The 27,583-nt window shown below is 45.7% G+C and overlaps 3 protein-coding genes across 3 annotated transcripts in view; all 3 read right to left on the minus strand.

The window, feature by feature from the left end:
* Nucleotides 1-4,876: 4,876 nt before the first annotated feature.
* hoxb2a (homeobox B2a) lies at nt 4,877-7,673 on the minus strand. The gene is made up of 2 exons (XM_034539230.1): nt 7,190-7,673; nt 4,877-5,694 (listed from the first exon to the last, which is right to left on the minus strand). Exons 1-2 carry the CDS (start codon nt 7,671-7,673, stop codon nt 4,907-4,909), a joined length of 1,272 nt encoding a protein of 423 aa, XP_034395121.1. The 3' UTR covers nt 4,877-4,906.
* A 6,093-nt stretch (nt 7,674-13,766) lies between these two features.
* On the minus strand, nt 13,767-19,561 carry hoxb3a (homeobox B3a). Its single transcript, XM_034539645.1, is given in 3 exon segments — nt 13,767-15,068; nt 18,842-19,364; nt 19,366-19,561. Coding segments are annotated over 3 exon segments (1,470 nt in total). The 5' UTR covers nt 19,456-19,561; the 3' UTR covers nt 13,767-14,211.
* Nucleotides 19,562-23,923: 4,362 nt separating this feature from the next.
* The window catches only part of hoxb5a (homeobox B5a), a 5,964-nt gene continuing 2,304 nt past the window's right edge, over nt 23,924-27,583 (minus strand). The window contains exons 3-4 of the mRNA XM_034539036.1: nt 26,675-26,788; nt 23,924-23,957 (exon numbers count right to left, since the gene is read on the minus strand). Of these exons, the coding sequence (XP_034394927.1) occupies nt 23,924-23,957; nt 26,675-26,788 (148 nt within the window). The remainder of the gene's footprint in view (nt 23,958-26,674; nt 26,789-27,583) is intronic.

Genomic DNA, 27,583 nt, shown 5'->3' on the forward strand with positions numbered 1-27,583 from the left:
CATGTCTCATGTTGTAGCTGCTCCGAGGACACACTGTTAAACTGATTGAGATGTCCGTGCAGTGTAAACCGTTCACGCACATAAAGACAGTATTAGACGGTCAGGCAAAGAATGTCAAACCTCCTATTGGATGTTGAATGAGGACTTTCACTCAGGAGGCCGCTGTTTGTGTCCCCTGTGAAACAGTAGACCTAAAAAAGAACATACTATGCTGCCCGACAACCTATCCCAACCGTCACTGTTATGAAAAACAATCCGTCTATTATGTAATAATGCAGGTATAAATGTTGGGAATCCATTCACAATTACTGATGGATTTCCCACTGTATAACAAGAATTCAATAATGAATGTGAAGTAAGTTAATAAAAAAAGGTTTTCTGTTGAATAATGTATCAATTTTGCAGCCGTAAATGTTAGAAAGCTGTCACGAAATGGATTTTAGAGGTACATTTTTCACAATTGGCAAATGCAAAAAATAAGTTCTTGTTATGTCTTCTTACTATTTTAAAGGTACGAGGCTGAGGCAGGACAGACCGTGAAGTCACAGTTCTTCCTTCTAATCTTGGTCATCCCACCACTTGTGAGTCTGCTTCGTGTGTCATCAACCACAAAAATGTCTGTGTGTAAAGTTAGTGCACTGTAAAGTTTCCTCTTCACGCCCCCGGATGATAACAAGAAAATCCACGCTCACATATTTCACCAGCGCTGCTGAGTGCATGTTCTTTAGCGCTTGAGTTATGCAATATCATACACACAGAGAGAGGGAGAGGAGGCAGAAATCATAACAGTGATGGTGACGGTGATGCAAGAGATAAAGGAGCAGTCCGCATATTACAGCATGGCAGCAGGCCGACAGGCAGTGACAGCCAGGAGAGAGAGAGATTACTGGGACACACACACACATACACAGGCACTCAGAGGGTGAGATATGTCTCCCAGCACAGAGATGTACAATGCTGTAATCTCTTTGTCTACAAGATACACTTAGATGGATGGTTACAGGAGAGAGAGGCTGTGTTCCAGTGTGAGCCGTGCGTCCCACCCTTCAGTCTGTTACCCGCCATCTTTTATAAGAGCTTTGTGTTGAGTCAATGCAGTTGTTTGGATCTTTATTTGCCTGTTTTAATCTTTAATTTGAATGATAGTTTTGATTTGCTTCACTTCTCTCTTAAGACAATACTCACGTGCCATTTGTACATTAACAGTGCATCCTCTCTCCCTAGCTGATTATTTTACCTTAGCATAAAGAGTGTTTTTGCAAATGTTGATGTGTCTCAAACACTTTCGGAACCACGAATATGAAGGACCACATTTTGAGTCTTCTTCAGTTCAAGATGTCATACTGAGAATACTGAATCCTGAGCTCAGTATTCCATGTGTATGTTTAAATTAGCACTTTCTCTCCCCCTTTTTGGGGTATTCCAGTTCATCAGAGGGTGCCTCGGATCAGTGGAGTTCCCCATGGTTCTTTCCCGGGGCCACTGCTGTTTGCTGCCTCCGTGTTGCCACTGATTCACCTTCCACATGGACAAAATATTGATTTGAATTGTGATGCACACATTCTGTGATTCTCTTAGTATCCTGTGAATTGGCCTCTAGCGGATCTGTAAATTACAGTAGAGCATGACACTACAGCACGGATCCTCTTCATTTTCCGCTAAACCAAGGTATCACAGATTCAATCTTTCAGGAATCTGCAACGTGTGATATGTGTATTAGTCACACTCTGTCTCACTGTCTAGCTGCCTAAGCTAACCCAAACTTCAAAAACCCCACCGCCGGCTGGACTCAGTCAGGGAAAACATGCTGGTTTTAGTTAACATTCTATACCAAACATTTTAAAGCATGCATGCCAGGGACTGGACCCCGAATAAATTTACTTTTCGAGGTCTGAAGAACTAGAATAAAGGTCATCAAGACTTTTTTCTGCAGGACCCAAAAAAGCAGATCCTCTTAAGAAAATAAAGTGAACCAGATCTTTTTTTGGAATCTCTTCTTAAGACACACTTTATTCTATATGCTTTTCCTGGAAAACATGTTTTTAAAATGTACTTTTTATTATCATTTATTTTGAATACGTTTTTTGTATTGTTTCTTATACAGCAATCGCTATTTTATTTTTTGAATATTCATACATTTTGTATTTATTCATGCAAATCATTTTTTAAATTATTATTATGTATTTATTATTATTATTATTATTATTATTATTATTATTATTATTATTAGTGTATCTTGGCCCCCATGGGAACTCACTTTAAAGCTTGTGCTCACTTGCATGGCCCACCGAGAGGTTTTGTAGGTTGTGTTATGAACAAAGGGAGCGGCGTTGACTCGGCGGAGAGTGAGGCGGCCTTCACTTCACTGATCAAACACTGGTGTGTAATCATCAGTCAGACTACAGTGAACGGCAGCAGCTCCCTGAATGATGCTCATGCTTTGCCACAGGAATGGCCTGTTTGTGGTTGAAGAGGAGATCAGAGCACCAATGGGAGCTCAGCCTCTTCCAGCTGTTTGGCTCACTCCTCAGTGCTCAGTGTTGTTTGCTGCTTATCAATTCCACATTTAGCTTCAACACGTGTTTTTTATTCGTCTTTTTTATGTCCTGCCATGATGAATCCACCACGTATGTGTGGTAAAGAGAGCGGGAAAAGATGGTATATACAAATTAAAATATTTCTGTACAAATTTTTTTTACTGGTGAAGATGGAGCGACTGGACATCTCAGGCCAAATCAAAACAGACATGCGTAATAGGCCATCATATTGAGAGTGAAACTGCAATATAATAACTGAAATATTCATGCACTAACCTTTGTTGTTAACTGTTACCAACATCAACCAAGTATGTTCCTTATTTTAGTATGCTTGCAAATTGCAAAAATCTGTTATTGATGATTATATATTCTATTTTAATTCTTTATTTTCTGAAATTATTATTATTATTATTGCTATTTATATTGCTATTGTTATTATTATTATTATTATTGTATGTATATGTACTGTAAATATTATGATTGAACAAGCAGCCATAAACCTATGAATCTGTCCCCTGTAAAAGAAAAGGCATATTTCTGTCTTTTTGACTGCCTATTACAAACAAACACACGCACACACACACACACACACACACACACACACACACACACACACACACACACACACAAACACACGCACACACACACACACAAATGCACACACACCATGCCTGTCACACTGAGCAGTCATCCTGTAATGGCTGCCACTGCTCATTGTTCACATCCTGCTTTGTCTTCAGCGCCATTTTGACTCTGTGGAGGAGGAGCAGCTAGTTAGCTTCACCACACACACACACACACACACACACACTAATGGCAGCCATGCTAACTCATAGGTTGCTCCATGTTCACCCTGCCTGCTTAATGGTGGGAGAGAATGTGCAATACCAAGCTCCAGTCCGCTCTCGTATTCCTCTCCGACACACAGCACAGCACTCTGGGGTCAGCTCTGGGGGCCCACGCACTGCACGTGGAAGGCAACATTGTAGTTTCTCTGCAATTCTCACATGGTGGAAGCTGCATGTGTGCTATGCTAACCATTAGCTCATTCTCTGCTAAGTTAGGCTAATGCAATGGAGGAAAACAATGGCCTTGGACTGTTTCTGCTGTTTTTATCTGCTCTGGAAAAATACTAAAGTACATTATACTGGTTTATCTCTGTGTAAACACCTGGACCATACTGGGCCATGCCGGGCTATATACCAGACTATATTGCAGGCTATATATTTATGTTGTAGATTATGTGGGAAAACTACACTGAGGAATGCATTAACACGTCAAAAGAATCTGCATTCAGTGCAAATCCCGAGTTAAAATTATTTCAATGCTTATATATAGAAGATTATAATATAATCAAATTACACACCGTTCTGTGAAATTGCAATCTGAACCTTAATAAACACTTGTTAACATTTGTTTTTATAAGAAAGGGAGTTATAGGCTTATAAATAAATTGTATAAATGTATGAATATAGCATGGAAACTATTTATACAATATAAAAAACAGATGTAAAAATATTACACTGGTATTATTATTAGCAGCAGCAAAAATAATAATGAAGAAAACAATAAATGGTCTAATAATATGCTGCTAAATGCTCACTTTGTATTATATTTAGGGTTTAAAAAATTGTAGTGAATTATTAAAAATATAAACGCTGCATGTATCCACATTATAATATATAGTCTCTTCAGCACCCCTTGAATTCATTAAACAAAACGACATACGCCACATCTTAAATGTTTGTGTGTTTTTATTATTATTATTATTATTCCACTATGAAAATATATATACAATAAATAATTTGGATTTTCACTATTAAAGAATCTCAATAAATAAACTAGAGTCTAAAACTCGGGTCATCAGCAGGACTTCTCTCTCTCGTTCAGAGAAAGAACGAATTAATTCTTCAGTTGGGTTTTTCTTCTAAAAAGCAGTCCATATCTGCAGAGACTCCGTGAACAGTTCCTGAGAAGTTATTAAGGATCCATGAAGCGGCATCAGAATGAACTAGATGAAACAAATCCACGCATACCGATAAGGGTTATTGACAAAAAGAAAGGCAATAAATACCTGAACAAGGGGAGAGAGAAAGAAATCCACAAAGTTTTGATCGTGGGAAAGAAAAAAAATCCCCTTCGATGTTTAAAAAAAAAAAAAATTAAGATAGAATTGACTGCATCTATCTTAAACTAGGTGCGTTACAGCCATGAAATAAAACCAGCAAGAAGACGAAAAAAATAGATTTAAAAAACGAACATAATTTTCATTCAGAAATGTTTCAGGAATGTTGCCGAGAAGCTTTCAGCGCCGTCTCCGCCCGAGTGTTCATCCGACGGCTCCTTGGTGTGCGTGTGTTTGGTGTTTCTCAGAAGTTGAGGTGCTGCAGGTCTATGGTGCACAGCGTGCTCGTGAACAGGTCAAAGTCCTCCTCGGAGAAATCCACCGGGCTGTCCAGGGAGCTCTGCAGGCTGGGCGACAGGCAGGTGTCCCCGGCAAAGAAGGTGAGATCGGGCAGCGCGGTCGAGGAGGAGGCGGCAGCGGGAGCGCAGGACTCCGCCGAGGAGACGGAGGAGTCCCGCTGCTCGGAGAACGACGGCTCGGACGCCGCTACCTCTGCTGCCGTGAGCCCGGCCTCGCCGAGCTGCATCAAGCCCGGGATATCCGCCGCGTCGGAGGAGCCAGATGCCCCCGGCAGCGGTGGGCGTTCGGGGCGGCTCAGTCGGCCTCCTTCCTCCGGCGTGGGCTGTGCATTGTCCCCGCTGTCATTCGCGTAGGCGGCCGAAGATGGATTGCAGCTCCCGGCCTCGCTGTCCGACGCCGCCTCCCCGGTGCCGGACGCTTCCAGCGGCTGGCTCGAGTACGGGGACGAGGCGTCGGCGCCCTCGAGCGGCTCGAACTCGCTGGATTCGTGGCCTCCGCCGTCCCGGTGGTGAGTCGTCTGGCGCTTGTGTTTCATCCGCCGGTTCTGGAACCAGACTTTGACCTGCCGCTCGGTCAGATCCAGGAGTGCGGCGATCTCCACCCTCCGGGGTCGGCACAAGTATTTGTTGAAGTGGAACTCCTTCTCCAGCTCCAGCAGCTGCGTGTTGGTGTAGGCGGTTCGCAGCCGGCGGGACCCGGCTCCTCCATTATCCAGACCCGCCTGGCTCGGGTCTGCAGGGAGACAGAAGACAAATAAAAAATGGAGAGATGGATTACGTGGAGGATTTATTGAGTGTGATTTTTTAAAGCTATTCTCATTTGTTCTGTATTTCAATGTTATATTTCGTTCAAGTTGAAATTGCAGTCCGTTTCTTGAGTGCCTTGTAAAAGCTGTGCGTATTTTATTGCGCGCAGCCAAGAAATGAGCTTCTTCAGCACCGAGCAGAAATCCCCTCGGCTCTTCTATCTGTAATAAAAAAATAATAAAACACAGAAAGAAATTCCCATGAAAAAAAAAAGAATCCTCCTCCCAATTACAGTAGCAGCCAAAGCCATAAGTGTAAGAATTGACCAATGTGTTGGTTGGTAAAAATAATAATAAAGCAAGAGAGGAAAAAAAACCTGGGCTAAAGACAGATGATCATAACGTCAAAGAGGGCTTTCTCTCCTCGGTTAAGCAGCTGGGAGGTGCAAAGATAGAGAGGGGGAAATAAATAAATCACCGGACAGACAGGAAATGTGAGGATGTCCACGTGAAACTGAAGTGGCGGGAACATAACTAAAGAAAAATCACGAATGTTTTGGGTGGGGGGGGGATCAGGAGAAAGAAAATAGAAGCAGGAAATTGGGCGAGAACGGAACACGAGGAGAGAGAAAGAGAGAGAGAGAGAGAGAGAGAGAAGGAAAAAAAACTGCAATACAATTAACGAGGTGGGATTTTGTGTTTGGATGGGCGAGAAATAAAAGGGGCGGGGGGGGGGGGGGGGTCTGTTTTATAAGACAGAAATGAACTAAACCCCATGGAAATCAGATTGTGTGCAGCCTCCAGGATGTAGCCTATAGCCCACCCTCAGCCCCCACCCCAACATATTGTGTGTCTGCCTCGCCATTATATTTCCTCCAGCGCCATCCAACATGGCTACCATCTCAGTTGTGTTATGAATATATAATACCAGGCTGGAAGCACAGAATGAACCAAGCTGCAGCATTGAGTCCTCTGCAAGGGGGGGGGGGGGGGGGGGGGGGGGGTAATCCACATCTGTACGTCTTAACGCACGATTATTAACACTATGTGGACAATATGCATTTTGGAAATGTGTGCATACAGCGGTGGTGCAGAGTGAGCAGGAAGCTGGTGTGAGAGGCACACGCGCTCAGCGTGAAGCTGAATTCAACAGAAACAGTGTGACAGAGATGGACGTGCACATTTACATGCGTGATGAGAGAGTGCAAAGCACTGCAGCATAATGCAGTGGTCTAGATATGGCTACCCTGTTGACACAGCATTACAGCACCGCACAACACACACACACACACACACACACACACACACACACACACACACTGAAGGAGAAAACGACAATGCATCTCAAATCCATGCTGTAATGAATGATGTTACTGGAGTGAAATGAAGATGCAGACCGAAAATGAAAGCACTGTGCTGCGCACCCTTCACACCACTGGCGCGCACACATACTGGCGGCTCCAGCTTTCCCTGCATACCGACCTGTGGGTGACTCGATGCCCGCCGAAGTGTACCCGGAGGCGGTCGGCGACGGGGAGGATGAGGCGGTGGGGATGATGGATCCGCCACCGCTGAAGCCGCTTCCGGGCTTCGGGCACTTCTTTGAGGACTTCTTCTCCTTCATCCAGGGGAACTCGTGGGCCAGCGGGCCGGCCGGGGCAGCCACGGCCGGGGCAGGTGGCTGGCCGGCCGGGCAGGGCTGCTGGGCGCCTCGGTGATGCGTCTGGAGGCCATTGGCGACGGAGGTCCTCCGGTTCTGCTGGCTCCTAGCAGCCGGTCTCGGCTGGCTGGCTGTGCAGGGGCTGAGGCTGGGGATGGTGTGCTCGAAGGGAGGCGGAATTACTGTCGACTCCTTGATTGATGAAGTTTGAAATGACTCCAGGACGGCTGGGAAGGACGTCAGGCACTCTGCTAGGGACGGCTGGCTGTTGATAAAACCGATCTCCCTCTCAAATTCAAAATTCATAGCTCCCTCACACCGGCTTCGACCTCAGAACGGCGAGACCCCCCGAAACAATCCCTTCCCCAAAATAAAAAAAAAATTAAAAAAACACACACATAGACGCGCACGCTCGCGCACGCACACAAAAACAATATGGCTTCTTGAGGAGGAAAAAAAAAAGAAAACGCGCACGAGCATACAGGCTCCCGACCGCAATGGCGTAAATGCGGCGTCTATATAATAATTGTGTATATTGGTGATATTACTAGCGTATGGGGACCACGGGTAGGCTAAACTGAAGAACTATGGGCGAAATTGCAGCCAATTCCTGGTCATGTGACGCGAAACAGCCAATCGGGTTGGGGGTGGGGGGGGGGGGGTCCCGGGCCCTGGCGGCGATGGCAGTGGGAAGCAGCATTATTATTATTTTTTTCTCCACCAAATGCTGTGGCAACGCGGGGCCGCATCACAGGACGGCTGCTATTGTTTCGCCTTAACGGGGGGTAACGTGCGGGGAGGCGGAGAGACGGTGAGGCGGCCCGGTCGCCATGTGTGCCGCGTGGGCGGCGGGTTCGGCGCATCCCGCGGACCCGGTGTTTCATACACACACAAACAATAGAGCATCTCTCCGACATCTTTTTTTTTCTCGGTCCTCTGGGTGATGCAATGACGGCTATGGGTGGACGAGCTGACCGTGCACGTATACAATATGGCTCCTCAGACAACAACACAAATCACTGTTTACAGCACTCAGCTCATTAATCTTATAAAGTGTGACAGTAAAAAAAAAAAAAAAATCCCCAACTTAGAACCAGGGAGAAAAAAAGAAAGAAAAACTTGAAAAGGGTTTTAGATGGCGGTGCAGCTCAGGGAGGAGAGGATGATGAAGGTCCTCCTCAGTGAAGATGAGCAGAGCAGAGAGACGCGTTTAGATTTAACGGGGAGGAGAAGCCTGTTGGTGTAAGTGTGCTTTCTTTTTGTTCTAATCATTGGATCATGTTACTTTTCTTGTCTTTTTTTAAATAGTTGCAGGAGCGCGCGTGTGAGAGATGGAACCCTAAAATGTTGTCTACACTAAAATAGCCCTCTCTCTCTCTCTCTCTCTCTCTCTCTCTCTCTCTCTCTCTCTCTGGGATGTATGTGTTAAAGATGTCCGGTGTGTTTACGCAGAGAGAGAGAGGGAGAGAGCGAGAGAGAGAGAGAGAGAGAGAGAGTTCACAGCGAGGTCGCTCCGTGCAGCTCGAACAAAAAGGAGTGAGAAGGAAGAAATACTAAAAATACTAATAATACCGCAGCAATATGAAGGCTAATAGCAAGTGAGAGTGTGATGAGTGGCCTTCGGGCTCAACAGGACGCACATGTAGATCTTTTTATTATTATTATTATTTTCTTTCTCATAAAGATCCCGAGCTGGGGAGGATATTTTTGGGGAGGGCTCGAGGAGCCCCGAGTGTAGAGCAAATGTGAGGTGATCAATCTTTCACTGCCTGCAAAGAGCCTGACAGCAGCCCCTCTTCTCTCCCTAAATAACAAGCAGCCCCCCCCCTTCTCCCTTTAGATCCATTACTCCCCGTGTTTTATTGTTTATTTATTTTATTTTTTCGCACAGACTTTACGCGCGGCAAAATGCACTCCCATATATAAACGTCACGCCGCTATATTTTATCGGTTGAGGGACAAAATACATACAAATAATAAAAGCACTCAGATACAAATGGAGAAAATGCTGTTTAGCTCGCGCCTCTCGTTCCCATGCCATTTGGGTACTCTGAAAGAGAAGGCAGAGGAGGGGTGGGGGGCAGAAATGCGCGTGGGAGTGAGGGCCATTGAAGGCAGCATTAAAAGCGCAGGCGGTGAGGCGGAGGCTCCAACATCACAAAGCACCGCAGCCCGGTGTCTGCTCTTCATCTGGTGCTTTAGGTTACTTCTGAAATTGATATATATATATGTATTTTTATATATGTATTTTTATATATATATATATATATATATATATATATATATATATATATTGGGGTTTTTTTGTGTTAAATTACCGACGAGTTTATTGGAAGTTGTGTTGGCCGTTTTTTTTCTTGCTATCACACGGGACGCGTGGATTGGTCGACTGAAGATGGGGATTTGTGACTTTTATTATATTTGGCAATTCTCTTGTTTTAGGGTTCCTCGGTGTAAAACAACTATAACACACCAGTAACTATGGGTTGGATTTGATCTCATTTAAAATATAATTAGTCTACTTCATATTGATTTAAATGTCGAGGATGTTTATAGGCAGCTTTTATTTATGTAGTCATAATAATAATAATAATAATAACAACAACAATAATAATAATAATAATAATAATAACAATAGTTATTATGATGTTGTTGTTGTTATCTGCAAGATAAAACAAAGACTTCTGTTCTGGGGGGGAATCCCCTGCCTTAAAACCGTCTGACTCCAGATCAGTGTGCGTGTACCTGTAAGAGCATATAGTAAGAGCTGTACTGTTTCCAGCGCAGCCTGCCTTGCTGTGAAGCCCTCCGCCTGTTTTTATGAGGCAATAAATTAGATCCAATCTCTGCTTATTGGTGTTTTTATTGTCTGTTAGTCCAACGGAGATGTAAAGGGAAGTGCGGCCATTATTTACGGGAGCCTGATTTATGTCCCAAGTTTTATGCTGCTCTCAGGCCTCTCAGCACAAGCGCGTGTAAGAGTGAGAGAGATGGAAAGAGAGGAGGGGGGGGGGGGGGGGGGCAGAGACCATGTGACTGGGCCAGGGCGCAGGCCTCAGGGCTTTTTTTAGTCATAAACAACATCATGGGACATAAAGGATCAGACTGCGTGTGAAAAGAAGAAGAATGCAACATAAGAAGGGAAAAAGGGGAAAAGAGCAAAGGCTGAAAGAGAGAAAACGTTAAAGGGACAGTTCACCCCAAAATAATGATGGTTCCCCTCTCACCTCGTAGTGCTGATTATCAATATAAGTCATTTCGGTGTGAGTTGTTTTAGACATGTACAGTGTCAGTGGAATGGAACTACATCACGCCAGCTTGTGCCAAAAGGACCAATGGGAACAACTCAGAAACCTCTCTTGTTTTGACCCACATCCAAAGAAAAAACGTGCCACCTCACACCAAAACCATTGAGATTGATGAAGAGCACCACGGGTAAAATGAATAGAGTTGGGGGGGGGGGGGACTGTCCCTTTAAGATGACGTGTGTCTTGGGTCGCCTATTTGTTGAAAAAGGTCAAACTATTCTGACCCCAGAGAGTGAAAATGAACATCTTCAGCACGAGCAAAAGGAACAATGAATACATGAAGTCAACCCAGAAGCAAACAGTCGATTGTTAATCGAAAGTAAAGCAAATAGTTAAACAAATAATACATATTGAAACGTCTAAATACTCTTTGACGTCATGCATCGTACGACTATAGCAAGACCGATACTTGAAATAAGTCCAACCATCTGCTGGACGGTCTATGGAGGCTAACTTGCCACCAGCATCACCTGCTTCTTCCTAAAGAGAGACTCGCAGAGGATTGGAAGTCGTGAAGCGTTACACGTTGCTCACGCCTTCAGAGGGGGCGTGTTCTGACAGCGAGGCCGTGCTTCAGCCCCAAGGCCTTGACCGACGCTCAACACTGTCACGTCAGCGCCGCTTGTTGGAAAGGTGTCACGCCCACACCGTCACATTGCGGCCCCTCCGCCGGGGGTTACGCAACCGCGTTAAACCAGTTGTTAAGTAATGCCCTGCATCTTAAATTGTTTTTATTTCAAAGTAGGGGTTTTGTCATGTTGCTTTTGGGGGGTTCTATCCTCGAGGTCAGCTGATTTTAAAGGGACAGTAGAACCACAGAACCGGACTTACTTTAAAAGTTGAGCTTATTTCTGATCCTGGTGTTTTCATAGTTTTAGTTTTCAAAGAGAAGAGAAGTGTTTGTACGTTGCCATGGTTTGTACCTCACAGCAACACTGCTGATACCGATGACGACGTTTGAATCACCAAAAGCACCTGTGAATCATCAACAAGCCGGAGATATCTCTGAATAACATAACATTTTATTAAAGAATTGTTCGACAGACAACTCTCTCAACAATGAAAGAAAAGAGGAGCTACAAAGGACAAAGAAAGAAGTTGTTTTTCTCTCCAAAAAGAAAAAGAAAGACTCTTTTTTTCCAGCTAGTAGTTTATCTAAATGTTTCAGACTATGCCCGGAGGGGTCACGACCCCGCCCTTGCCTTTTTCCCTGTACAAGCCAAGACATGTATGTACAAGGGTCATCATAGGAACATAAAAACTACGTATTCTTCTTCTAAAATACAAGAACTAAAAAAAATGTAACTTCAGTACAATGGACAAGAAGAAACACAACGTTTTTTTTTTCTTTCATAACAGGTAAATACTAAAAAAGTACAGTATTTTTTCTCGATATAAATACATGAAGGATAAATAATAATAATACAAAACAGAAAGTCTTTTTTTTTTTTTTTAAACTGGCTATAACAAATAAATATTTATATATGAATGTTCACTTGAACACACATAGGCGAAAGACGCTTTGATTGGAGGGCCTTCCGTCTTCAAAATAAGATTTCATCATTATTATTATTATTTTTTACCTTTAACCATCAAAATGTAAACTCTAAGTGCAACAATGATGCCCGGATGTGATAGCTTTTGCGTAGATCTGCACTTTTTAAGAAGAAGAAAAAACAATACAGGAGGTTTATTTCCAGAACAGCAAAGACCGTTCCATCAAATAAACCCAGTTGTTTTTCATTAACAAAAGCAGAAGCATTACACACATCAGCTCAGATCTCTGGGACATGCATTTTTGTTCAAATATATACCCTGTATCCACGTTAAAAGTCAAGATATGCGAGAACAAAACAAAACAATATCAAAGGTGGACAACTTCTCCATTGGTGTTCGCTAATGGTAGCCAAAGAGAACCCTTCCAAAGTGATAGAGAGAGGGAGCGAGAAAGAGAGAGGGGGGGGGGGGGCAATAACTCACCCAAACATAAATAAATAGTGTTCTCCACTCTTATTAGTTACCCTGTGTCGATGATGTGCTAAAACAAGAACATTAAATGTCTCTTCCATGTCCTCTCCTGTGTTTGTGTGAAGATGTCAACAGCTGGTCACCTGGCTGGATGTATGTCAACGAGAAGGAAGCTAGCTTAGCATTGCTGCGTGTGAGCTGAGCGCAGATGTGCGTCTACATGGGAGCTTTGTGCTCCTTGCTTCTTAAACCCTGTTTAGATTGATGGGGGGGCATGTGGTTGATGGATATATGTGTGTGTGTGTGTGTGTGTGTGTGTGTGTGTGTGTGTGGTGGTGGTGGTGGTGGTGGTGGGGGGGGGGGAGGGGGGGTCTGTGGCGGATTGTGGGAACATTGTTGGCCTCCTTCAGAAGCCGTATGCTGCTGCCACAGACAGGAGACAGTGGGTTAGTCGTGGTCCGGTCTGGTCCGGTCTGGCAGGAGGCGGGAGGAGACAGTTGGGGAAGACCGTCCAGTGGTTTTGTTGGTGTCGGTTTTTTAAATATTATTTTTAATGTGACTCAGAGGAAGACGAGAGCTGTACATTTCTGTTGTCGTCCTCCCCCCCCTCTCTCAGAACCCCCCACCCAGCTCAACCGGGCTGACGACGTGCCCTGGAGATCAGCGTCATAAATCGAAACCACCCCGTTAAACCGACTATTAAAATATTAAAATCTCAACTATTTCATTGAGCAGGCCGGAGAGCTGCTTGTTGTATATGTGTGTGTGTGTGGGGGTGGGGGGTGAAGCAATAACACTATAGCTCCACCTAACATGCTAGCTGAGCTACAGCTGCAGAATAGAACTGCTTTGCAATAATTAGTTTTGCTGTGTAACTTAAACACACGATTTCTTTTTCTTTCTGTTTCTGAGAATTGTTTTGAAATGAAAAAGTGTTTGAAATAGTCCACATTGTAGTTTCCTGATTGACTGTCCAGTGGATTATCCACTAAACGCCTTCAGATCCCGTTGTGCCGTACAGCTGCCGATATGTCTCTGCACCAGTGACATTTATTGTCCCCCGGGGGGGGGGAGGGGGGGGGGGGAGAGGAGGGGGGGGACAATTGACTGTACACTTCTTCTCCCGCGCCTACAATATGCTTCGCTGCACCTGGGACACCCACGAGTGTGTAAATTGCTCTAAAAAGGCTTGTGTGAGAGAAAATAATTCCCCGTACGAAGACGCACGTCAGTAAGTTTGGTCCCGGCTTTAAAAAAATATTTGGAAATGGTCGTCAACATTGCAGAGCGCCTTTTGTTTACTCTTCTAGCAGCATGAATGCTTTGTGCTCGTGCTGCTTCACGTAAGAGAATCTTAAATAAATCAAATTAGCTGCACTTTAAAGGGAACAGTGAACGCTTAGCCCTCATGAGAAGGCAGTGGAAACAGGGGGGCTGGACTACTCCCCTTAGTGGCCCCTGTCTGTCTCCTGCCGTCCCGTCGCAGCGTGTTAGTGAGTCTGTTAGTGAGTCGCGTCTGTGTGTCGTCTTCACTACTTCCTACGTTGTCGTTTGTTTTTCCTAACCTGCTACAGGTGAGTGAGCTTGGGTGCTTCCTGGATTCTGCCCTGAGTCGAGGTGTGGTGCGCCGACAGCTCGGTGTACGTCGGGTGCGTTGGAGGGTCGCAGGGGCCCGGGGGGCCCCCTCCACCCACGTGGTGCTGGTTGGCGCCCGACATAGGCCCCGCGCCGTTGTAGTCCATGGTTTGGTGGTGGGGAGGAGTGGGGCCGAGGTGGTTTAGCCCGTACATGGAGGGCCCTGAGCCGGGCATGGGTTCCACATAGCTGCCACCCCCCACGTAGACCGGACTGGCCTGCATGTTGGTGGGAGTCCCGTATCCAGCGTTGTTTGCCTGCACTAGGCCGTGGTGAGGATGGGGGTCACCGTAGTCCGGGTCAGGGGCGCCGTACTTCTGTTGGGGGGGACAGCCCTTCATGGGGACGTTGGAGTAGGCGGTGGACATGGAGTAAGACTGGTGGGGCTTGCCGAAGGACGGCGGAGAAGGGACGTCGTAGCCGGGCCCGACTCCCCCTCCCATGGGGTGCATGGAGTTGAGGAAGCTGGCGGAGGACTGCATGGTCAGGGTCGGCGAGCTGGTCGGCGAGGGCCCCCCGGAACTGGAGCTCAAGCCTTTGGACTTCTGGTCCTTCTTGTACTTCATGCGGCGGTTCTGGAACCAGATCTTGATCTGGCGTTCGGACAGGTTGAGCAGGTTGGCCATCTCCACGCGGCGTGGCCGACACAGGTACCTGTTGAAGTGGAACTCCTTCTCCAGCTCCACCAGCTGGGCGCTGGTGTATGCCGTGCGGGCGCGCTTGGACGACGCCGACGAACCGCCGGTGGGACTCTTCTCACCGCTGCTGCCACTCTCCGCTCCTCCTGACGCTGGAGAGGAGACGAGAGGAGATTATGACGTGGACAGGATATATGGGAACGCTTTTTTCTTCTTTAAACCACAGGAGCACACAAAACCCTAAACATTAGAGAGAAGGAAAGTGTGAGAAACTGAAAAGACTGGAAAGAATAACACGTAAGAAGCAGGTCAAAAGATGATGGGATGAATGCAGAGAGCCAGAGGAAGAGAGAATAAACACTCTGGCTGCTTGCTGGAGGAAATTGAAAGCATTCAGCTTCTTAATAAAGCAGAGGGGGGTCTGGGCGTGCTGGCTGAATTATCCCCCGATATTAGTTGTCAACACTTCATAACAGTGGCAGTTATTAAGTGACGGAGGGCCGGGGGGCAGCCAAATTGCATCTGGGCTGGAAAGACAACCCCCCGGCAGCGATGGCAGCTGCAGCACGAGGAAGTGAGGCTCACTTCGTCGTGCTGCATCTGGCCCAGAAGAAGTCCAGCTTACAGAAACTGACTAACTCCGAACAGAGCCGAACGGTATCCCAGATCACAGCTGGTTCCCCGACACAAAGAAGGGCTGGAGCAGTCTGAAGCAGCGGGAGAACTGTTTCAAAGAAACATCATTTGAGCCAAAAAAAGCTGGTGAACCTCAAATCAGCTGGCAGTCGCTTCTTTATCAGTCAGAGTGGAGTTTGGATAAAAAACAGCCTGGGTGTTTCAGAAGATAAGAGGACTTTAAAGCCCCCGTCACACACGGCTGTTTACTCTCACAATAAGGAAGGAAAAATCATAGCGTTAAGGCGTTAAATTTAAGGTCATTGCAATAATCGTTACTTAATGGGTAATAAGGTCCTCATAAGTCCTTAGAAGCTGCTTATAAACATTGTTATATGTTATCAACAGCTTTGTGAAGCTTTAACAATTAAATTAACTCAATGAATGTGTTTGTAAAGCTATTATGAGCAAGTGTTAACAAGTTTCTCATAAGTGATCATAAATGTCTCATATTCTAACAATAAACGTTTGTCTGATGTTACTATTAACACTTATACAGTCACATATGTGTTAATAAGCATCTTAAGAGGACTTCTAAGGGCCTTATACTATCAGTAAAAAGAGTAGGTGAACAAACCACTGACAATTTAAACTTAACTAAAGGTAATGTTCAGCTTTGGTTTGATGCTATTGCATCACACTGAGGGTGTTTCTGATATGATCTCCAACCGATTTATATCAGTAAGGCTAGAATAATAGAAATAATAATAATAATAATAATAATAATAATAATATAAACTCCTTTCAGCATAACAGAAACTAAATTCTCTCAACATAACCGAACATGATAACCTCCATGAAGTGTTGATGTATTAGCTTTAGCTCGGTGTATCTGGTACACACAACTAAGTAAAGTAGGTCAAAGTGGAAATAGGAAGTTTTGGTAATAATAGTGATTTGATTTTTTAGAAATAAAGTGAACAAACCAGTGAGTTTATAACAACGTGTCTGCTTCTTTCTGCTTAATGGCACACAACGCTGTATTGGGGCCATTCAAGGGGCAAAATGTAGAAACGTACGAAGCTGGTTAAGGGAGAAAAACCTCAAACATTCCACAAGATTATAGTAAGTAATACATTCATGAAAAAAATATATTCTCTGAGATTAGAGTTGCAAATTGAGAACGTTTTTGCTTTACTTTACAAGGTTGGGTGAACCTCATCACACCACAGACGCCATCTATAAACCGGGGCGAGTGCAAAGACCGCATCATCGCGCCTAAAGTAGTGTTCCCAACATAAATAAAAATAATCATATATTTTGCACCGGCATTGATCCAACCATGCACAAAGTGGTACCGAGGGGGCCATTTCTGTATTAAAAAAAGCTAATTTGGGACTTTAATCTTTTTCTTGTACATGGGTACATTTTTCCTAAATGTACCCGTTAATATCAGAGATTACAATATATTTTTTCCCATGTGATCATTTTTTTCCTCTGTATATTACTTGCGCCTTTGTCCTTTTTTATTTATTTATTTGTATACATTTAATATATGCGTTTGCATACTAATAAGCCGAGTTCACGCTGAGATCCATCCCTCCATGCCTTCGCTCTCTCAGTGTAAACAGTTGACTCTCACAGAGACGGAGAGATGAGAGAGGCAACCATCACATCATCCGTCTCGCGAAGCGGTGACATTCTCAAAAAATTATGGTTTCAAATTCTCATCAATAAACAGTCTAATCTCCCCTCAGCCCTCGGCCTGGTCGGCTGAATGCCTTCTGAATATCAGACTCATATTTATTACGGCGGAACATATTCTTGCTCGTTGATAACTACCAATCTGTCTGCCTCAATGACCATTTCCTTTGCCTGTTATCAGACATGATATTCAAATTCATCACCCCCCCTCCCCCCACACACACACACACATTCACTAATATCTACCATTTCAAATGTGTGCATGTCATTCTCCCTCCGTGGAGATCTGTTTATGTTATGGCATTTAAATTCACCCTTTTTTTAATATCTTTCTTTCTTTCTGTGGCTTTAAAAGAAGGAGAGGAGCAGGAGACAGAGGGGAGGCCTATGAGGAGAGGAAGGAGGTGGGAAAAAGTACCTGAATGAAGGGAGGTGTACAGCATTGGCTGCAGGCTGGTGAGCTAAACTCATCCTGTTGGGACATCGTTTTAAACATTTCATATTTGTAATGTTTACCTCTCTCATCTTTGGCCTTTTCTCCCTTTCTCTCTTTAGCCTAACCCTAAACGCATGCCACTCCTCATGCTTAACCCTAACTAATCGAAACTAACGAAGCCAATCAGTGTGGGCGGCTCGCAGGAAGTCGCTGTTTCTGGCTAAGAAACATTGAACTCTCTCTGAAGCCACAACCATTTGTATTAACATCATGCGACCAAACGGGGAGAAGATGCAACGGGTTAATTAGTTGGTGTTTGGCGTGTTATTCCACTAGCTGTAGCCTTCTTTATTCAAAGCTAAGCTAATAACATCCTGACTCCGGCTCTGGACTTAACACAATAAGTGTTAAAATAAGGAAGCGCAGGAATTGTTGAGATCTTGATTTGTTGAATTCAAACATCCACCTTTCATTTGCACACATGATATCAATAACTACATATTTTCCCTAAAGATAGCAGCCATACCAAAATATAAATTATCTTCCTGCTTCTTACTCGTTTACCTGAGCATTCCTAGGTTGTGCACGGCCAGGCCTCTGACCTTTGAGCTCTTTTACTCTTCACTGCTAGACTTTTTAGTTTTTTACAGTCTCTCCACTGATGGGCTCCGGTCCCTCAGGGGACTCGATCAAACTGGTTCAGAGCAGAATGGATTTAGCTCCCGTGCTAACATGCTGTCTCTCTGGGAGAGGCTCAGCAGCACTCTGGGTCATTAAAAAGCAATATAAGAGCCTAAAATGACCTTGGACCAGCAGACAGACTCCGTCTCCAGATTACCAGTTTGACTAGTCGTCTGAACCAGTGCCTGTGGAAACCTGTTTGGCCATAACAGTCTGAGAAACCTTTTAAATCCTCCGGGGATCCGGAGCTTTGAAAGGGGATGTTGATAAGAGAGGTGAGGAAAGATGGACGTGGTGATGGGAGTATAATAGGGGGAAGAAGAAGAAGAAGAAAAAAAGGCGCTAATGAGGAAGGAAAGTGAAGGAAGGAAGAAATAGAAGGAGAGGAAAGAAAAGAGGAGGAAGAGACTAGTGTAAGAGGACATGTTTGTGTGGTGCCATGGGGAGGGAGACACACAGAGAGACAGAGACAGGTGTAGTGGAACACACCGTTGCCAGAGTTGTTGCTGGGCGAACAGTTTTTCTGCTTGGTCGCCTGTCGACACTCTTTCATCCAGGGGAAGATATGCTTGGCCACAGTGGGGTTGGGGGGCAGCGAGGAGGAGGACGACGACGACGTGGAGGACGATATGGAGGAGGACGAGTTGGACGACTTATTGGGGCCTGCTTTGGAGACAGAGGAGGCCCCGGCGGCGCCCCCCGGCTGCTGGGCCCCGTTATTGCCGTTGCTCGGGTTGGGGGGCAGCGGAGGGGACACCTGGGAGCCTGGGCAGTGCTCGGGGGGCAGGCTGGGCCGCATGCAGCTGCCGTTCAGCTCCTTGTTCTTGGCGAGCTGCTGCTGCTGCTGCTGCTGATGGTGGCCGCTGTTACTCCCCAGCGACTGTAGCGAGCAGGCCGAGCGCTGGTACGAATCCACGTCCAGGTGGGCCGCCGACTGGAAGGCCGGCTGGTGGTGGGACACTGGGACCGGTGCATCGTAGCCCCCGAAGCCGTTGGAGGCCGCTGCTGCCGCCGCCGCCGCCGCCGCCGCCCCCCTGCACCTGGTAGGAGGAGTAGCCACCGAAGAGCGCAGAGGAGTTGTCGTAGTATGTTGTCTTCTGCATTTCTGAGAGAGGTGGCGGCGTCTTGGCGTGCTCCGGTCCTTGCTGAGAGCTGCTGCCGGAAGACCATTTGGCACGGGGGGTCACGTGACGTTGTCTCTCCAACGGCCTCCTGTGATCTGACCTGAAAGGTTAGGAGAGGCAGAACGGAGAAATGAGAGAGATAAATCCATCTTCCTCCCATGAAAGGCGCCATGACATGAATAGAAACCACTGCTTTTCTTTCCCCCCCCCCCCCCCCCCATTAACCCTCCCCCTCCTCCCAGTGCACAGCCTGCAGATGCTCTGGTGGAGGAGGCATCATGAGGGCAAACAGTGTTCACACACACACACACACACACACACACACATACACACTCATTAGCTATAGCGTTGAATTTCTACAGAAATGTTGCCTCTATTCACATTAAATAAATATTATTATTATTATTATTATTAGCATCATTAATTGTATATATATATATATATATATATATATATATTTATCTCCCAAAAAGCTAATTTATTTATGACCCTTATTAATAAGTGGTCATAAATTAGTTATTATTATTGAATATATGAACACATTATTTTAGCAATTGATTAACGAATAAAGAAAAGAGAGGATGTATTTTCGTTACGGTTTCTTCTATTTGATACTTCATTCAGAATAGTTTTTGGTCATTATTATTATGGTGTTCATAATAAAGCACTACCCCGCCATGTCTGCTGTTATTCTAGCCGAACGTGACGTTTTGCCGCGTAATGGCGGTAGTGAACGTGTCTGAGTGTGTATTCTCTCTTTCTGTCACCCTCCGCTTCCACCTGGCTTGGTGTGTTCCGGCCTCAGAGGAGTCGCTCTCTCTCTCTCTCTGTCTCTCTCTCCCTCTCCTTCTCTCTCCCTCTCCCCCACTCTCCTTCTCTCTCTCCCTCTCTCTCTCTCTCTCACGGTACATTTTATTTTCACAGGTCAGAGGGAAAATAGCTTGTTATTGCAAGTTATTACGATAAAAAACGGGGGGAAAAACGTATTAATGGTGCTCCCAATTCGCAATTTGAATGTGCTGAAGAAGGAGATCTCGAAAATATTTCTCAAAATATTATTTTAGGAGTAATGATTTCCAGACTATTCTATCTGGTTAATACGGTGCCCATGGCTACGTCTAAAAAAGGAAAGTAACAATAAATAAACATAATAATTGTACTTGGGTTCGGAACAAAAGAGGCCATCAATAGAACCAAAAGACAGAACCATCGTCAGTGATTCATGAGGGCCGAGTGCTCCACCACGGCCCGGGGTAAAGGCGAGGCAGAGGGGAACCAAACCTCAGCCGTGTGAACTCCCTCACCGCCCAGGGTGGGCCCGCGATGTGCCCGCGAGAGAGCCGGCTTGTCAGGCGCGAGGGAGCAGCTGGTATTCATGGCTCCTCCGCAGAGAGATAACGTGTTGGAAGCTGGAGGTGAAGCGGCCCGGTCCGCTCCCTCCGCCCGGACCCAGCGGCCTGCAGCGCTGCAGCTGATGACCGACCGGTGTTTTAATCTATTTATATATATATATATATATATATATTATGTAAAGGAAAAAACATCACACTAAAATGCTCATTAATTGGCGCCGTTACGTTGAATATCAGGCCTGCACTGCTCCAAAACAAAAAGCTCCTAAATAAATGTGAAATTATTTCCGGTAGTAAGCTCATGGCTACACTTTATTTTGTGGTTCAATTGTTTCTTTAAACACACGCATCACACGAGGCCTATATCAGAGGCTACATGTATCAACAGGGAGAAATAAAATGCAACAAGAGAGACAATAAAAACAATTAAATACGTCCTCTTTCAAAAGTGAATGTTTGGGATACAATTGCGCTATATATATATATATATATATATATATATATATATATATATATATATATATATAAAAATATCCATAGCGCATCATGGTTTTTATTTGTATTCATATATATTATATTGTTTTAGACAGTCCAGCCCTTCTCCAGCTCTCAGCATGTCACACATGTCAGCCATTTATCTTTGTAGTAGACAAGCTGGAATCCTAATTATTTACTCAGAGGAATAGTCCCAAGGAGTGAGGGAGGGAGAGGAGGAGGGGGGGGGGGAGAGAGAGAGAGAGAGAGAGAGAGAGGCCGTGGCAGTGAGTGTAGGAGGAATATGTTATTAAATCATATCGCTGTTTCGCCATTATACGGGACACGTAATGTCTCTGCCCCCTTGCTTGTAGGGCTGCAGCTTAATACAATCACCAAGTACTAGACGCCTACCTGAATAATCCACTTACACTGACAGAGGAACGGCCACCCAAACTAAAAACAACAGAGAGAGAGAGAGAGAGAGAGAGAGAGAGAGAGAGAGAGAGAGAGAGAGAGAGAGAGAGAGAGAGAGAGAGAGAGAGAGATGGAGTTGGAGAGGTCGGCGAGTGGTGTCCAGTGTCTGTGTTTTATCCTGGGATATAAAATTACAAATGGCGCCTGCCATGAGAGGAGCAATACAGGCAGGGAGTCACACAGAGAATGCATTAACTTGGACAATCCACGTATTCCTTATTCCATTAACACACACACATATATATACACACACACACACACACACACACACACACACACACAGTGAGAGAGGGGCCAAATATATGGAGACTAGCCGAGTATTAATACAAGATTGGCCAGATCACAGCTATTGTTGCCATGTTCGTGGCCTCGATGTCGGCTGGAATCAACAAACAGTGAAGCCCTGTACACGTGTGAATAACATGCATCGGAGTGTGAAATAATAATAATAATAATAATAACAGAGGCCCGTGTGGGGTTTAGAAAGGGAGAAGTAGATCATCCACAGCAGAAACAAATAAATAAATAAAGGTCGGCCGTTGCTTTGTAAATAAATAGCTTGAAGTGAGGAAGAGGAGAGTGGATGGGAAGAAGGAAATGAGACGGTGAAGAAGAGAGAGAGAAAAAAGAGGGGGACAGAGATGGAAGGCCAGAAAATGAGAAAGGGGGGGGGGGGTATGCTTACGGCAGCTTAAAGCATTGTGAACTCTTCTTGAACCGGGATGGAAGTCATACGGGCCATAAATCACGGAGCCCGCCGCTCCGCCGCTCGCCGACTGCACAGCGAGCAAACCCCCCGGTGTCTGGCTGTGTTGTTCGGGCTCGCGCAGCAGCACCCGGTGATGCTCCTTACCTTCTTTAGCACCGGCGGTCCCGGTCCAGTCCGCCACGGACCCGGCAACACCGCATCGCAGATTAGGTCCTCACGCGCGTTCGCTCGGGTAATCAATAACAATAATAAATAATTAAATAAATAACGAATCCGCTCGCGGTCTTTCTCTCCCGTTTTTTTTTTCTTCTCTCTCCTCCTCCTCCTCCTCCTCCTCCTCCTCCTCCTCCTTCTCCTCCTCTTCCTCCTCCTCCTCTTATTCTTCTTCGTCTCCCCGCAAGCCCGCTGCTCCTCCGGTGCTTCCTCGAGACTACAGCACGGCTGCTCGCGACCACCACCACCACCACACCACACCACCCCCTGGAGCCAAAGGCAGCGGCGGCAGCGGGGGACCGGGCTGCGCGTGGGCGGCGAGCCGGACACCGTGTGGCATGAACGGCCGACTCGGATGAGAGAGGGGACGGGCTCGAGTCCTTCGACACGCGGGGCAGAGTAACGGGCTTGGCGTAGCCGACGCGCTAATAAGGCTACAGGCGGGCAAGCTAGCGCACGAGCTGAACGAGCTTACCGGGAGCCTGCCTGCTCACGCTGCCACCACCCCCACCGCCCCCACCCCCCTCCGCCCTCCACCCTCCGCCCCAGTACCAGCGCTGCCTGCACCGCCGCCGGCTGATAACAATGGCCTCAAATGTCGTTCCCTCGTAGCTTCTGCCGCTCGGTCAGACCGCCTCGGAGGAACAGCTCCTCCGCGAATTGTCAAGCCATCGCATTTTTTTTTGTGCGGGCGGTTGAGCGCCCTTCTCCCCCCCCCCCCCGGGTCTCCCTCTCTCTGTTCTATGGGTGTGCGGCTCGCTCCGGTCTCCCGGAGGCTTTATTCCACACGGCCAGCAGCGGTAGCCCCCGTCGGGCCTGCAGCGGCGTTCGTGGCGGTAGTATCTCGGTACGTTATTGACAACGCGCCGCTGTGTAACGGACGAAATAACGGCGATTGAGTCGCGGACGCGTCGAACCCTCGGCGTCAGGCACAGATTATGCTAATTCCACTGGCTGGAAGTGAAAACACGCAGCAGGCGGCTGTGTTCCTCCCAAACCACCGGGCGGCTTTGATACGGCGCCATGAGTTCGGAATTGAGTCTTAAATTGTAATTATCTCCGAGCGGCTATGTGAACACACACAGGGGGCTATTTAGACATGGGCCTAATTTATAGCCTGCATGTAGCCTAATGGTAAACAACAACAACATGTTTTAAACTTTATGGAACTCCACTTCCATTTCTTATTAATAGGCACCAAATACGCACGGGTAACTGGAGCCTATTCATCGGCATTGGTAATGGCCCGGGTGGGCCTGAGTGGGCCCGGGTGAACATGTGACACATTTAGCATCAGGTGTGTCTGCGGGTTAGCTGCAGTCTATTTATTCAGGGTTAGAACCGCTCAAATCCAAATATTAGGAACTGAAACCAAACCACTATGGCTCACAATAACACGTGACGCCAAAAAAAGAAAGAAAAAAGAAGCAAAATACAAAATGATGAATAAAGTATGTGGCAACAAGCATTGATGCCATTGACATCAGATAGACTGAAGCCAAACAAGTCAACACCATTCACTGCACAGCTGTTGGGTGACTTGATGTCGGATTCTTCTGACTCATATTTCTGATACATGTTTATGCAGCCTTGAGTCAGACTGTTGTGTGTCGGAGCCACAACACACTCAGTGGAGATTAGATGTCTTGCTCTTGGGAGGATAACACTGCTGCCATGCACCTGTTTTGGTGACAGGCAGCATGAAGAGACAAGGTGCTCCCTGTCTCCACCCCCCTTCCATATTTTCCCAGGAATGCTATATCTTCGTCTTATTATTATTATAATATTTTACAGAGTCCCTCCTGCAGCTCAGGCCTCCCTGCAGAAACTAGCTAAAGGGTGTGTTTTGTTACCATTTCCACACCATATCTCCATACTGATCATGTAATAAAGGGATTTAAAAAAGCAGTAAGAAGAGAGGAGACACATAACCACACAGGGGGTTATGAAAGCTCTGACATCAGCATGATGATGAGGACCACTTGAAGTCCTCCGCTTCCAGGTCGTTTTTTTGACCCAATGGAGGGTCACAGGACCGGATATGCAACATGAAGAAGAGGCTCAAAAACGGAAGGTGACAAGAAACCAGGAGGAAATGAAAGAAAGAGGCACAATCAAAGACATGAAAACAGCTGACACCTTACTATAAGACACCCCCCCCCCCACACACACACACACACACACACACATAAACCTCCAAATACTCTCTCTCTCTCTCTCTCTCTCTCTCTCTCTCTCTCTCTCTCTCTCTCTCTCTCTCTCTCTCTCTCTCTCTCTCTCTCTCTCTCTCTCTCTCTCTCTCTCTCACACACGCTTCTATCTATTTTTATTATTCAGGACGCTACCCCTGTCGTTTATGGTTACGTAAGATTTATGAGTTTTCTCTCACCCAGCAGTGTGTGTGTGTGTGTGTGTGTTTGTGTGTGTGTGTGTGTGTGTGTGTGTGTGTGTGTGCCCAACTTTAAAACAGATAGCATTGGCTGTGGGCAGCTGAAACGCGAGGATGAGCTCCGTGTAGGTGGAAGTGGGAGCCTGAAATGTGTCCGACTGCAACTTTTCCTTCAGACCGCCGCGTCTTTTTCTTTTCTTTTCTTGTTCCTCTTTGTTTCGTCTAACAGGACAAGGGGTCTGCTCACTGCTGCTGGAAAAAACACCTCGTCAGTGATTAACCGAACCCGTGATCAGCTATCTGGTCCTTCCTTTCTTCTCGTGTGGGAAGAGAGCAGAGCGGATTCTCTGGAGGAGGGAAGATCTCTTCTGTCTGTTTTTTCTATTTATGTTTCCCTCCCGGATGGCAGACGCGCATCGGACGGCTCCGTGTTTCGGGATCGAGTCACGGATATTGGGTTTCACCACTGAAACTCTCTGGAAATCCTCTTTCCATTTTGTTTTCTCCCCCCCCCCCCCTATCTCTTCCTTCCCTCGGGACATATAGGCCACGGAGGAAGACACTAAGGAATGTCCTCCAGCTACGATTTTAAATCCTTTTTGGTACAGTTATGTGCAGCAACTCTGTGATGCTGTAAATAAGCAATGCAAAAAAGAAGAGAAGAAAGAATGCCTTGTAATATGTCTTCCTTGGTTTGAATGAATATAACTCAGTGTGACCTAGTTCACGCGGATGTGTGTGCTGTTTACCTTTTATTACAGCGTCGGGGTCACTATCGCAGCGGCCGTTTTAATAACTGGTTTATGAAATGATGACGGGACCCCGCTGCGGTCATTACACTGCCCTTCACACCGCTGGATTATTACATTAGCACGTGTCATTACAGGATATTACACCACACACACACACACGCACACACTCACACACACACACACACACACACACACCACACACACACACAAACACACGCGCACACACACACAGGTATGGAGACGCATTTTGCGTGCACTCATTCGGCTGCATCCACCTTTCTGCAGATTCGGTCGATTATTAAAGGAAACAATTGGAGTGAATCGACTATTAGGGAGCCAAACCAACACCGTCTCCCTCAATACAATAGGAAGGAAAAAATAGGATAGCCCTACAAAAACACAACGGTGGAGACACAAATCCGTTTATTTATATATATATATATATATATATATATATATATATATATTATATATATATATTCCCCAGTAAGAAAAAAATACTATTTCCTTTCCGTATTGGCAAAAACTAAAAACAATTATTTTGACCTGATCGAAAGGTCTAAAATTCAAATATGTCGGTATAGAAACAGACAATAACCCACTCTTTCTCACATTACATAAAGCATCACCTAAATACAAAATGAGAATAAAACTCACCGAAATATTTCCTCTTATTTGCTGATGTTTTGGCGAAAGGAAACGGCTTCCAGAAAGCTCCTAAGAACTGCAAGTAAGAAGAAAAAGAGAGAGAAGGGGGGGGGGGGGGGGGAGGGAAGAGAAAGAGATAGAGATATCAAAAGGTCTTGCTAAAAATCCGATACACAGCACAGACCTCTTGTCGTCCAATCGAGCGGCCGCCGACAGGTCCGCTGACCTGGACTTATTCCCGCGGAATATCCCGGAATATGAACCACGAGAGCAGAGACAGCGGGGAGTGGAGTAGAGGCTGGGTGGGAGCGATTTGACGTGTTATTGATTCTGGTTATCATATTACACATCCTTTTATATTCGCCGTATTGCTCTGCTGTTTGAAAAAAATAAAATGTTGATCTAGGTCTGGGTCTTTAACATTTAACAAAGACACAAATGCCACTAAAAGCCATCAGTACGAAGCAGGTAACCGTGGGAGTGGGGAGATGGAAAGAATGGGAAATGTTCAAAAATAATCCATAAATGATTAAAGAATATTGTGGAATGAGCTCGTGGAGTATTAATAGCATGTTAAGCAAGCAGGTAAATAATAATAAAAAACAAGAAAGACAATAAAGTAGCTCAAAAAAACAATAAATAGGCTTCCTCTTAAATATCTCATAATAGCCTGTTGTGGGGGACGTTAACACATACATTATTGCATCAATGTGACAATTATACAGCCAATATATACAATAATTTTAAAAAAAAGATCACAATCGAACAGCAGTGCGCGGGATGCGTCCTAAATCCTGATTCTGATTCATTTCCATGCGTATTATCGGATGAAATAGAATCCACCACGTTAACAACCGGCATGAAAAAAGAAAACAAAAACGTCCCAAAAATGTTGCCAACAACCGAGCAAAACGGGGAAGAATGAAATGTGGAGCGCAGAGCGTGAGAAGCGGCCCATAAGGCCAACAGCTCTTTCCCCAGCAAGCTCCGCACGGGCCCATAAATAACTTGGCCATCATCCGGAGAGAGAGGCGCACATTCCGGACACCGTTTAGTGCGCGTCGCCCGCCTCCTATCCTGGAGCAAAATAGGG

The sequence above is a fragment of the Cyclopterus lumpus genome, chromosome 8 (assembly GCF_009769545.1).
Source record: "Cyclopterus lumpus isolate fCycLum1 chromosome 8, fCycLum1.pri, whole genome shotgun sequence".
NCBI classification, from domain to species: Eukaryota; Metazoa; Chordata; class Actinopteri; order Perciformes; family Cyclopteridae; genus Cyclopterus; species Cyclopterus lumpus.

Coding starts and splice junctions, on each gene's coding strand:
- hoxb2a (XM_034539230.1), bottom strand. CDS start 7,673: ATGAATTTTGAATTTGAGAGGGAGATCGGTTTTATCAACAGCCAGCCG. Junction 5,695..7,189: donor GGGCATCGAGTCACCCACAG/GTCGGTATGCAG, acceptor GTCTCCCTGCAG/ACCCGAGCCAGGCGGGTCTG.